General features: G+C 41.7%; 1 protein-coding gene across 4 annotated transcripts in view; it reads right to left on the bottom strand.

The window, feature by feature from the left end:
• Positions 1–13,717, bottom strand: part of LOC128686737 (follistatin-related protein 5) — a gene marked incomplete in the record, with an annotated part of 494,827 nt that overhangs the window by 47,067 nt on the left and 434,043 nt on the right. For all 4 annotated transcript variants that reach the window (XM_053773769.2, XM_070082387.1, XM_070082388.1 and 1 more), the window contains 2 exon segments: positions 5,120–5,270; positions 8,642–8,746. In XM_053773769.2, coding sequence (XP_053629744.2) covers positions 5,120–5,270; positions 8,642–8,746 — 256 coding nt within the window.

The raw sequence follows: 13,717 nt of genomic DNA, 5'->3' as shown, positions 1-13,717 counted from the left end.
TGAGGTACTGGGTCATGGTGTGGTTCATGGTGAGGTACTGGGTCATTGTGTGGTCTATGAGGTACTGGGTCATGGTGTGGTTCATTGTGAGGTACTGGGTCATGGTGTGGTTCATGGAGAGGTACTGGGTCATTGTGTGGTCTATGAGGTACTGGGTCATGGTGTGGTTCATGGTGAGGAACTGGGTCATAGCTTGGTTCATGGTGAGGTACTGGGTCATGGTGTGGTTCATGGTGAGGTACTGGGTCATTGTGTGGTCTATGAGGTGCTGGGTCATGGTGTGGTTCATGGTGAGCAACTGGGTCATGGTGTGGTTCATGGTGAGCAACTGGGTCATGGTGTGGTTCATGGTGAGCAACTGGGTCATGGTGTGGTTTATGGTGAGCAACTGGGTCATAGTGAGGTACTGGGTCATAATGTGGTCTTTGGTGATGTACTGGGTCATGGTGTTGTCTATGAGGTACTGGGTCATGGTGAGGTTCATGGTGAGGTACTGGGTCAAGGTGTGGTTCATGGTGAGGTACTGGGTCATTGTGTGGTCTATGAGGTACTGGGTCATGGTGTGGTTCATGGTGAGGAACTGGGTCATAGCGTGGTTCATGGTGAGGTACTGGGTCATGGTGTGGTTCATAGTGAGGTACTGGGTCATTGTGTGGTCTATGAGGTACTGGGTCATGGTGTGGTTCATGGTGAGGAACTGGGTCATAGCGTGGTTCATGGTGAGGTACTGGGTCATTGTGTGGTTCATGGTGAGCAACTGGGTCATAGTGAGGTACTGGGTCATAATGTGGTCTTTGGTGATGTACTGGGTCATGGTGTTGTCTATGAGGTACTGGGTCATGGTGAGGTTCATGGTGAGGTACTGGGTCATGGTGTGGTTCATGGTGAGATACTGGGTCATGATGTGGTTCATGGTGAGGGACTGGGTCATGGTGTGGTTCATGGTGAGGTACTAGGTCATGGTGTGGTTCATGGTGAGGTACTGGGTCATGGTGTGGTTCATGGTGAGATACTGGGTCATGATGTGGTTCATGGTGAGGGACTGGGTCATGGTGTGGTTCATGCTGAGGTACTAGGTCATGGTGCGGTTCATGGTGAGGTACTGGGTCATGATGTGGTTCATTGTGAGGTACTGGGTTATGGTGTGGTTCATGGTGAGGTACTGGATAATGGTGAGGTACTGGGTCATGGTGTGGTTCACGGTGAGCTACTGGGTCATAGTGAGGTACTGGGTCATATTGTGGTCTATGGTGATGTACTGGGTCATGGTGTGGTCTATGGTAAGGTACTGAGCCAAGGTGTGGTCTATGATGAGGTACCGGGTCATGGTGTGGTCTATGGTAAGGTACTGAGTCAAGGTGTGGTCTATGGTAAGGTACTGAGTCAAGGTGTGGTCTTTGATGAGGTACTGGGTCATAATGTGGTCTATGGTGATGTACTGAGTCAAGGTGTGGTCCATAGTAAGGTACTGAGTCAAGGTGTGGTATGTGATGAGGTACTGTGTCATGGTGTGGTCTATGGTAAGGCATTGAGTCAAGATGTGGTCTATGGTAGGGTACTGAGTCAAGGTGTGGTCTATGGTAAGGTGCTGAGTCAAGGTGTGGTCCATGGTAAGATACTGAGTCAAGGTGTGGCTTATGATGAGGTACTGGGTCATTGTGTGGTCTATGGTAAGGTACTGAGTCAAGGTGTTGTCTATTTTAAGGTACTGAGTCAAGGTGTGGTCTATGGTAAGGTACTGAGTCAAGGTGTAGTCTATGATGAGGTACTGGGTCATGGTGTGGTCTATGGTAAGGTACTGAGTCAAGGTGTGGTCTATGGTAAGGTACTGAGTCAAGGTGTAGTCTATGATGAGGTACTGGGTCATGGTGTGGTCTATGGTAAGGTACTGAGTCAAAGTGTGGTCTATGGTAAGGTACTGAGTCAAGGTGTGGTCTATGGTAAGGTACTGAGTCAAGGTGTAGTCTATGATGAGGTACTGGGTCATGGTGTGGTTCATGATGAGGTACTGAGTCAAAGTGTGGTCTATGGTAAGGTATTGAGTCAAAGTGTGGTCTATGGTAAGGTACTGAGTCAAAGTGTGGTCTATGACGAGGTACTGGGTCATAATGATGTACTGGGTCTTGGTGTGGTCTATGGTGAGGTACCGGATCGTATTGTGGTTCATGGTGAGATTTTGGGTCATCATACGGTTTATGGTGAGGAACTTTATGTGCAGTTAATGGTGAGGTACTGGGTTATGTATGGTTAATTACCTACTGAATATTGGTGTAATTCATTGTGAATTACTGGGTTAGAGTGTGGTTCATGTTGAGTTTCTGAGTCATGGTGTGGTTCATGGTAGGGTTCAGGCTTCATTGTAAGGTACAGAATCATAGTGAGAGACACAGTAAGGTAAGTCACAGCGAGGTACAGGACTTCAAGTGTGACTTTGTCCTCTATTTTTTTTAACTAGTTATGAAGTAATCAGTTTAACCTGCTGGAGTGGGAATCAACACATGATTCAGAAATCTCTTCTAAGACGAAGTATTAGGTAAAAATGCTTCGTGGTTCAAATCCAGCGTCTCATAAAATGTTGTTCGCTGGAATGTCATTGGATCAGGAATCACTGATATGTGTAATGTATGTTTCTTCCCAAAGTGAGAGGCGAGGATCTTCCGACTGGGGGATGATTGTGGTATCACCTGGTCATGAGCCGGTAGCTGTTCACATTAACTGAATTATGCTAATCTTTTAACAGTGCTAATGGCACCATGGTTTCGATCCATGGAATTTGTGTACTGAGGATCGCTGCTTAAAGATATTTTCTTGTTATATTATACTTTAAAGTAATGAATTTTGTATCTTCCCATGATATAGGATGTGAATGCTTGTCTCGGGGAATGATAGATACGTGGTTGGCATTATGGGTTCTGCAGGCATAGTAATGCTCTAATATGCTGGTATTAATGTGGTGTTTGTCAAGTCCGCACATAAAATGGGGTACATTCAGTACTGATGATTCTACGGCTGTTATATCCTGCTCTAGTGAAATCCCATATGGTTTTTGTATGTTACAGCCGCAATGTTGATGTAGCCATGTCGGCTGTGTTACCTGTGGATAAATGAAATGTTCATCAGTATCATCATTCGTTTCTCAAACTCTGGCTGCATGATATCTTCATTTGTACTGTAGTCGCCAGGAAGATCCTGAGTGTTCCTGTTGTTCGTAGCAGTAAGGAAGATTATGAATCCTCCTTTATCACTGGTAGTGTTTTAGAATTCTATATATTTGGCGAAATATCTTGAGTTGGAATATAGCTTTCGGTCATATGCATCAATTATTTGGAAGGTTTTCTCGAGATAACACATTATAGTCTTAATCTCCAGATCTTCAATAACAGCCTCAGCTTGACCGAACTGACCGTACAATCACCTCTAATTCAATGTTTATCATAAACCCACCAGCAAACATGATCTTACACATTTCTTTTCTCATTATGACAAGAAAACCAAACTTGGAGTTTTCATTAACGTTCGCTAGACAGCTTACTGAATTTGCAGCCTCGAATCCTTGAAGAAGAATGTACTCGACTGAAGAAGCCTACTGTGTAGGCGAAACGTTTCGGAATAAAGATACCTAACTGTTGCATATGTGTCTTACCTAACAATCTGTCGGTATTTTATACCATTTTAATGTTCATTCTGTCAGACACTGCAACACAAGGGTATCTTGGTACAGACCATCAACTTCGACCTCTACTAGTGAGAACGGCTGGGTTTGAGAGGGACCTGCCCTCCCAAAGCAACCCCCGTCTCACCTCCTGGCACTATATAAAGGCTCCATCCTGTCACTTCAACTTCATATTGTTTCAGACAACGGAACAATGCTCTTCTCCAGACTGAGGGACTGACCACCTCAAAACTTTAAGGGTGATGGACTGATTACATCGTCTTCAAGTATCTTCTGCTTCTATCAACTTTTCTGTACTCGACTGAAGAAGCCTACTGTGTAGGCGAAACGTTTCGGAATAAAGATACCTAACTGTTGCATATGTGTCTTACCTAACAATCTGTCGGTATTTTATACCATTTTAATGTTCATTCTGTCAGACACTGCAACACAAGGGTATCTTGGTACAGACCATCAACTTCGACCTCTACTAGTGAGAACGGCTGGGTTTGAGAGGGACCTGCCCTCCCAAAGCAACCCCCGTCTCACCTCCTGGCACTATATAAAGGCTCCATCCTGTCACTTCAACTTCATATTGTTTCAGACAACGGAACAATGCTCTTCTCCAGACTGAGGGACTGACCACCTCAAAACTTTAAGGGTGATGGACTGATTACATCGTCTTCAAGTATCTTCTGCTTCTATCAACTTTTCTGTACTCGACTGAAGAAGCCTACTGTGTAGGCGAAACGTTTCGGAATAAAGATACCTAACTGTTGCATATGTGTCTTACCTAACAATCTGTCGGTATTTTATACCATTTTAATGTTCAAGAATGTTGCAATATCAGTGACATTTTCTTCTCGCATCATTTCCCTTCATACTTAATTCAAGATTGTAGACAAGAGGCTCAGAAAATACTAATCACAACTAAACAGGTCGAAAATACGTTTGTCCCACAGGTAAAACAGCCGAGGTAGCCAATTAAGAATTGAGAAGTGGAACCCATATTGAAGACTGGGATACAACAGCGGTAGAACCATCAGTGTCGGAACCTACTTTACTCTTTATGTTGGATGTGACACTGGATAGGAGAAACGTCATGAAAAATTATAACAAGGATACTATAACAGATATACCTGCACATGATCCGCCTAACTTTTCACCTTACATGTATGTCCTGAAAAAATACTCCCGAAATGGTTTCCCAATAGAGGTATATTCTGCTACATGTGCCTTTTTCTATATTTCTGTTAGCAGTGTGTCCCTCAACCAGCACCATGATAGAACCTTCTCACATCAGGAATACAGGAAAGAGGTTGAAAACGTAGTATTATCTATATATAACACAGAAATAATAAAAACTACACTGGAGGTTTACTAATAGGCAAACTGACCATACCTTAAAAACACCTCTCTCCCTGCCTTCCTTCCTTCTAGTGAAAACTGCAATATAAAGATTCTTACGTAGTGAAGAGAAGACGAGGTGCTGTGGAACACAGTTGTAGGGTGTGAGGTCTACCGTCTTGACATACTTCATGTTGGCCAGATCCAGCTTATACAGACCCCGCTGGTTGGTGTGGGTGACGTAGGCGTACCTGAAGTCATGACCCAAGTCCTGTTGGGGGTGATGCTGGTCAGGTTAATTAAAACCATTAACCCTGATGTAATTATGAAAAAAACTTTCTTATTATTCTACAAATTCATTTGTAATAAATATGAGGTGAATACAGAATTCCCAGCAAACACAATGAAAATCATTTGTTCTGGACTTACAGAACTGCGGCCATTCTTAAAAGGAAGTGCAATTGGCCACACGGAAGATAAGACGAATTAGGGCCAATGAACAAATAACGCGCAGTCAGGAGAGAGGGGCTTAAGACGAGAGTGACTGTTTAAGACGAGAGTGACTGTAAAAGGCCGTCGTAAACTCCTCTCTCCTATGTGCGGGTTATTTGTGTACTGCTCCAGTCACGGTATTGTGCCTTTTTCTTCTTTAGGGCCATTGGGAAGGTGTGTTATCTCCTCAGTGTTAGGAATGAAAACGGGAGTCCACATAGAAGAGTTGTCGATATATGTATGTAATATTAGTCCACTACGTTTTAGTTAATGGAGAGTAAGTATATCAGGAAAAAATATGTTATTTCTGACTATTTCCTCTGGCGAAGAATATCAAAACCGATAATGATAGTTGGATGATAATTCCTCCTCCCATTATTTTATTTAATTAAGCCAATGATAATCAGGAGAATGAGAATGCAAAAATCTCATTAAAAAAAATATGAGGTGGTTGACAGAAACAATGGGAAACATAATGACTGCAAAGAATGGAAAGTGGTTTCCAGACGCGAGAAGATGAAACTGCTGATTGAAGAAGGATCAGCGAACGGAAATCGCTTTGCTGCTCTTCAGCTTGTAAGAAAAAGGACATTCTTGCTGTTGGAGATTCTGAGATTCAATATATGGATACAGCATTTTGTTATAGGGATAGCAAGGCAAGATAGTGTGTGTTTCCCTGGAACAGGTGTGGGTGATGTAACTAACACGTTAGGTAACATCATGTCAGGTAATGAGACCAACCACATTATCTGCCTCAGTGCTGGAGAAAATGTTAGATAACTGGCATGAAAATTTGTTCGTCAATAACAAGGCAGCTATAGATAACATAAGATCAAAAAAGGGATCCCAATCATGTGCAATTTTGTCTAGAACGGGAGTGGGCAGTGAAGAGATGTCTAGGGCTCTAGGATAACTTGATGGAATTTCATCATTGACAACTGGGACTACATCTATGACAAACATGACATGTATGTAATGAACTGGTGCACGGGTGACAGCAACTGTCGATTCTTTCGGAATCATTGTTAAGTAGTCTGAGGATTTTCAACTAACAGAATACAGAGTTAAGAGTGTGTGTAGGAAATGAAGTTGTTGTAGTACTAGGGTCAGAAACAGGAAAAAAATCAAGATATGTTATGCAAACGTCCAGAAAACAGGACAGCTTATAAAATTGTTCGTGATAAAAGCAGAAAAAATAGTCTACCAACCAGATGAAACAGGGGAGAAAAGCAAGGCTAAAACTTCATTAGTGTCTATTATACAAATAACCTGTGTGCAAGAAATAATATATATATGAACTAGCTGCATGTGCGAGAAACTAGATACTGTTGCAATAACTGAAACATGGTTCACTCTGAAAAATAGGGACATGCTTGCTGAATTCCCCATACAGGATTAAAAATTACACCACAATGATATAGTCATTAGGAAACAAGATGGAGTCAGTATGAATGTTAGGGAAATTTTAAATTGTTGCATCAGAAACGATATAAAGATGAAAGGGAAAGACACGGAATCTGTTTGGCTGCATTTTCTCGAAGGCATGGAAAGCTAATCTTATGCATGATCTGCAGACACTGAAACCCAGACAGTGACCAAATTAAACGTCTCTGGAATGAAATTACTCAGGCATGTGGAAACGGAAATGAAGTTCTAATGGAAGAGTTTAACTTTAGCCAAATGTATTGGATCAATCCAACAGTTTAGGGACTTTCTTGAAATTGTCCAGACTTCTTTGTAATACAATTTGTGTCACAACCAAAAAGAAGAAATAACCTGATGGATTTGGTTCTGGTAAACAAGGATTCTCTGAAAGGTGATTATCATGAGGTTAATTAAGAACTTGGAGAAAGTGATTACAAGATCGCGGGTTCTATCCCCGCCCGTGGTATGGTTTGTTTGCAAAAGTGATTACAAATCGTTTAATTTTAATATATCATGAAATTATCTTAATAACAATAACAAAGTTAAGGTCCCCAATTTTCGCGCTGCAGATTTACATGAGGAGTAACATGGGGTAACATGACTAGGGAGTATCGTCAGGGAGACTGGCTAGAAGGTGGTGATGAGTGATAATGTAACATTTTCCATTTCAGTTACAAGCTAATCATAAGAGGTGAGGGTCAACTTTTTGAACAATATATTCAATTTAAGAGAGAAGTCAAAAACGGGAAATCCAAAAGAGAATATGAAATTAAGGATAAGTGGGATTCAAAGACCAATTCTAAGGTTTTTTCCACGTACATATAAAAGTGCCTCAGGTCAGTTTACTGTTAGTAACAAAGAAGTATACATTGGAACCTCGGATGTTGAACTTAATTCGCTCCAGATGTCGATTCGATAACCAAAATGGATGACAACCAAAGCAATTTTTCACATAAAGAATAATGTAAATACAAATAATCCGTTACAGACCCCAAATGACAATATATTTTTCAGCTAACTCCTGCACTTCACGCCATTTAACACACATTTCCCTTCCCTTCTCTTTCTTTGATGACAGCTCCTCCACTGCAATCTATTACTGCTCCTTCTGAAGGCCTACGAGTTTTTCTGTGATGCGCTCAGTTTTATGCTCCTCCACCATCTCCTCCACATCATCTTCAGTCACCTCTAGGCCCAAAGTCTTCCCCAGGGACACAACAACCTTTACCGGCTCAGGCTCATCTTCAAAACCTTTAGAATCCCTGGCTGTCACAAAGTCAGGCCAGAATTTCTTTCCTGCTGACTGCATGATCCTGGAAAACACATTTCCCCAGGCTTTGTCTATAAGCCTCAAGCAGATGAGGATATTAAAATGGTCTTTCCAGAACTCCCTGAGGGTTAAATTTGTTTCTGAAGTAATTTTAAAGCACCTTTCAAAAAGTGCTTTGGTTTAGAGCTTCTTGAAGTTAGAATAACCTGCTGGTCCATGGGCTGGATGTAAGGAGTGGTTTTAGGAGGCAAGAACTTCACATTTGTAAAACTGAACTCCTCCAGCAACTCGTTTTCCAAGCTTGGAGGGTGAGTAGGAGCATTATCCCTAAGTAAAAGGCCCTGTTTCCTGTGTGACAGGGACAAACAAACGTCTGTGTAAAAAGAACAATGCGTTTCTGGCTGGTGAATTACCTGCGTCACAGTGGACGTACAAGTTGCTGAAAAGTGTATTACCTGTGTCGCAGGAACAAATAGATTCTTGACAAGATCAAAGTGTCCGTCGATGGGCTCAGGGTGGACTGTGTGATGCTTCTTCTTCTGTGATGCATCCCTGATGACCTGTAAAATAACAGAATTAGTATGTTCCTGAAACGACTGATGAAACATTTTTATTACAAACTGTTTCATGATATTTACGTTTTAATGGGTGTAATAGGTGACGGAGTGCAGTTAGACACACATACGCACACACATACACACACACACACACACACACACACACACACACACACACACACACACACACACACACACACACACACATATATATATATATATATATATATATATATATATATATATATATATATAAACCCCAGTAATCTATTTGCCTTATTACGTATGATTAAGCACTGCTGTCTTGGTTTAAGGTTGCTGCTTACCATAACCCCCAAGTCCTTTTCGCATTCTGTACGGCTAAGTTCAGCATTATTAAGCTGGTAGGTGCTAAGGTTGAAAACATTCCCGAGCTTTAGAACTTTGCATTTATCTAAAATGAACTGCATCTGCCATTTTCTGACCGCGAATTGAGTTTGTCTAAATCCTCCTGAAGTTCCGTGACATCTACGTCTAAATCGATTATTCTACCTATGTTCGTGTCATCAGCGAATCTGCTCATACTACTAGCAATTCCCTCGTCAAGGTCATTTATATATATTATAAACGACAATGGGCCTAAAACTGATCTCTGTGGAACGCCACTTGTTACAGATCCCCACTCAGATTTAACCCCATAAATGCACACTCTCTGCTTCCTATTGGTGAGCCATGACTCGATCTATGACAGCACTTTTCCCTCAGTGCCACGAGCTGCCACTTTCTTTAACAGTTTCTGGCGTGGTACTCTATCAAAAACCTTATTAAAATCCAATTAAACAGATTCGAATTCTTTATCATGATCAACGGCCTCAAAAGCTTTACTGAAGAAAGTAAGGAACGGCCCCTCGTGAATCCATGTTGAGTATCGTTAATCAAATTATGCTCATCGAGATGGCTTCTTATATTATCAGCTATAACTGACTCTAGCAATTTACTTACAATTGAGGTCAGGCTTATTCGGCGGTAATTTTATGGTAACGACTTGTCCACATATCCCTTGAAAAAAGCTTATCAGGGTCAGGGGATTTGTTTTGTTTCAGTCGGTGTCCATCGCTAGTGACTGTTATATCAAACAGCTAGATAAACTGAAACAAAATAAGTCCCCGGGACCCGACGAGCTGTTTTCCAGGGTACTTAAAGAATGCAAGATGGAACTTAGTCAGCCATTAACGAGCGTGTTTAATGAGTCTATCCTAACTGGTGTTGTACCAGAGATGTGGAAGATAGCTAATGTAGTTCCTGACAAATTTACTTCCGTTCTTCAATAAAACATTTGAGGCAGTAGACAATGATAAAGAATATGATATTGTTTATTTAGAATTCAGTAAAGCGTTCGGCAGAGTACCTCACAAAAGATTCTTAAGAAAAGTGGCAGCCCATGGTATAGGAGGTAAAGTTCTAGCATTGATAGAGGCATAGCTTACCAATAGAGTTTCCATTAATGGGGTCCAATCTGAATGGGAATTGGTCATTAGTGGCGTTCCACAAGGATCAGGTTTAGGCCAATTGTTGTTCATAATTTACATTAATCACCTTGATGAAGGAATTACAAGTGACATGAACAAATTTGCTGATGATAGAAAAATAAGCTTCATAATTCACTGTGAGAAGGATACCAGTGAACTCAAGGAGGATTTGGACAAATTAATGTCTTGGTCTGACAAGTGGCAGATGAAGTTCATTTTGGGAAAGTGTAAAATCCTAGTCCTTGGTAATGAAAATAACCCTTGAAGTTATAAACTAGGTGAAGTAGAACTTGATCATACAGAATGTGAAAAAGACTTGGGAGTCATGGTAAGCAGAAATCTGATAAATTAGACACATGTACAACTCTTGGGTATCTTTAATGAGGAAACGTTTCGCCACACAGTGGCTTCATCAGTCCATACAAAGGAAAATGGTGAAGAACAGGAGGAGTTTGAGGTAATCAATAACTCAGCTACTTCCACATTGGACAAATGTGATACCACCTACGACTGCTGCACCTCTCCCGCCTACAGTATATAAGCCACTTCTTCGCATATATGCTGTATACTTTTCAAGATTGATGGACTGACTACATTGACTCAAGGCTGATGGACTGATTACCTCAAACTCATCCTGTTCACCATTCTCCTCTATATGGACTGATGAAGTCACTGTGTGGCGAAACGTTTCCTCATCAAACATACCCTAAGAGTTGCACATATGTTCAATTTATCAGATTTCTGCTTACCATGACTCCCAAGTCTTTTTCACATTCTGTATGATCAAGCTCTACTTCACCTAGTTTATAACTTCAAGGGTTATTTTCATTCCCGAAGAATCCTGGAATCATCACTTATCTGTACACCCAACAACTTCAACCAGAACATTTGTATGTTATGTATGCTAGACTTATACAAAAATTTCTTTCTTAATAGCTGGTCAATCTTACTTAGATAAAAGTTTGGATGAATTTTAGCTCGCATTGGTCCCAGTTCATTTCTTTATGGAATTGAAAAAAAATATATTCTGCTCTTCACGTGATAATTACCGCATTTAATTAGCTTCAAGCTTTCCATGTTCATAACGTGATAACGCAACTTCTGAGCTGCTTAAAGCTTAATGTGCTTGTGAATATTAGGAGACTGGCTTTTTGGTTTCTTTGAAAGGTTTTATTTAGATTTGGGCCATATGTTATATAATTTACAAATTTTATTGAAGAATTTTGGATACTAGTTTCCAGATGATGACTTATGAATGCCTCTTCTGATTCCCTTGAAATCTTCAACAATAATATTAATCTGACGCACTCTTGAACTACTCCGATCGCGAGCATTAAGACAAAAGGTACTGAGATTATGGAATAAGGAGATTCCTCGCTCAGATTATGAAATAAGGGGATACCTTTCTCAGATTATGAAATAAGGGGATACCTTTCTCAGATTATGAAATAAGGGGATACCTTTCTCAGATTATGAAATAAGGGGATACCTTTCTCAGATTATGAAATAAGGGGATACCTTTCTCAGATTATGAAATAAGGGGATACTTTTCTCAGATCGCCAGCGAGACCGAAATACATCAAGTGTTGTTAAGTTTCTTCGTAACAAATCAGAGAATTAGGTAGGATAGGTTACGTAGGCTGGTCTTGCACGAACACACACACATACACACGTGTGCTAGGGAATGGAAGAAATATAGAAGTCAAAGGACCCAGGAGAATAAGGAGAGCAGTCGTAGAGCCAGAAACGAATATGTACAGATGAGAAGGGAGGCCCAAAGACAATATGAAAACGACATAGCAGCGAAAGCCAAATCTGACCCGAAACTGTTATACAGCCACATCAGGAGGAAAACAACAGTCAATGACCAGGTAATCAGGCTAAGGAAGGAAGGAGGAGAGACAACAAGAAATGACCGTGAAGTATGTGAGGAACTCAACAAGAGATTCAAAGAAGTGTTCACAAAGGAGACAGAAGGGGCTGCAGAAAGACGGAGAGGTGGGGCACACCACCATGTGCTGGACACAGTGCACACAACCGAGGAAGAAGTGAAGTGGTTTCTGAGTGAGCTAGATACCCCAAAGGCAATGGGGCCAGATAACATCTCCCCATGGGTCCTGAGAGAGGGAGCAGAGGCGCTGTATGTACCCTTGACAACAATATTCAATACATCTATCCAAACAGGGAGATTGCCTAGGCATGGAAGGCAGCAAATGTAGTCCCAGTCTTTAAAAAAGGAGACAGACATGAAGCACTAAACTACAGACCAGTGTCACTCACATGTATAGTATGCAAAATCATGGACAAGATTATCAGGAGAAGAGTGGTGGAACACCTAGAAAGGAATGATCTCATCAACAGCAGCCAACATGGTTTCAGGGACGGGAAATCCTTTGTCACAAACCTACTGGAGTTCTATGACATGGCGACAGCAGTAAGACAAGAGAGAGAGGGGTGGGTGGATTGCATATTCTTGGACTGCAAGAAGGCGTTTGACATAGTTCCACACAAGAGATTAATGCAAAAACTGGAGGACCAAGCAGGGATAACAGAGAAGGCACTGCAATGGATCAGGGAATACTTGTCAGGAAGACAGCAGCGAGTCATGGTACGTGGCAAGGTGTCAGAGTGGGCACCTGTGACCAGCGGGGTCCCACAGGAGTCAGTCCTAGGACCAGTGCTGTTTCTGGTATCTGTGAACGACATGACAGAAGGAATAGACTCTGAGGTGTCCCTGTTTGCAGATGACGTGAAGTTGATGAGAAGAATTCACTCGATCGAAGACCAGGCAGAACTACAAAGGGATCTGGACAGGCTGCAGACCTGGTCCAGCAATTGGTTCCTGGAGTTCAATCCCACCAAGTGCAAAGTCATGAAGATTAGGGAAGGGCAAAGAAGACCGCAGACGGAGTACAGTCTAGGGGGCCAGAGACTACAAACATCACTCAAGGAAAAAGATCTTGGGGTGAGTATAACACCAGGCACATCTCCTGAAGCGCACATCAACCAAATAACGGCTGCAGCATATGGGCGCCTAGCAACCCTCAGAACAGCATTCCGACATCTTAATAAGGAATCGTTCAGGACCCTGTACACCGTGTACGTTAGGCCCATATTGGAATATGCGGCACCAGTTTGGAACCCACACCTAGCCAAGCACTTAAAAAATCTAGAGAAAGTGCAAAGGTTTGCAACAAGACTAGTCCCAGAGCTAAGAGGTATGTCCTACGAGGAGAAGTTAAGGGAAATCAACCTGACGACACTGGAGGACAGAAGAGATAGGGGGGACATGACAACGACATACAAAATACTGAGAGGAATTGACAAGGTGGACAAAGACAGGATGTTCCAGAGATGGGACAAAGCAACAAGGGGAAACAGTTGGAAGTTGAAGACACAGATGAATCACAGGGATGTTAGGAAGTATTTCTTCAGCCACAGAGTAGTCAGTAAGTGTAATAGTTTG

Source organism: Cherax quadricarinatus, chromosome 7, assembly GCF_038502225.1.
Source record: "Cherax quadricarinatus isolate ZL_2023a chromosome 7, ASM3850222v1, whole genome shotgun sequence".
Taxonomy (NCBI): Eukaryota; Metazoa; Arthropoda; class Malacostraca; order Decapoda; family Parastacidae; genus Cherax; species Cherax quadricarinatus.
Note: the sequence above shows the minus strand (reverse complement) of the source record. Positions and strands in the feature narration are given on the sequence as shown.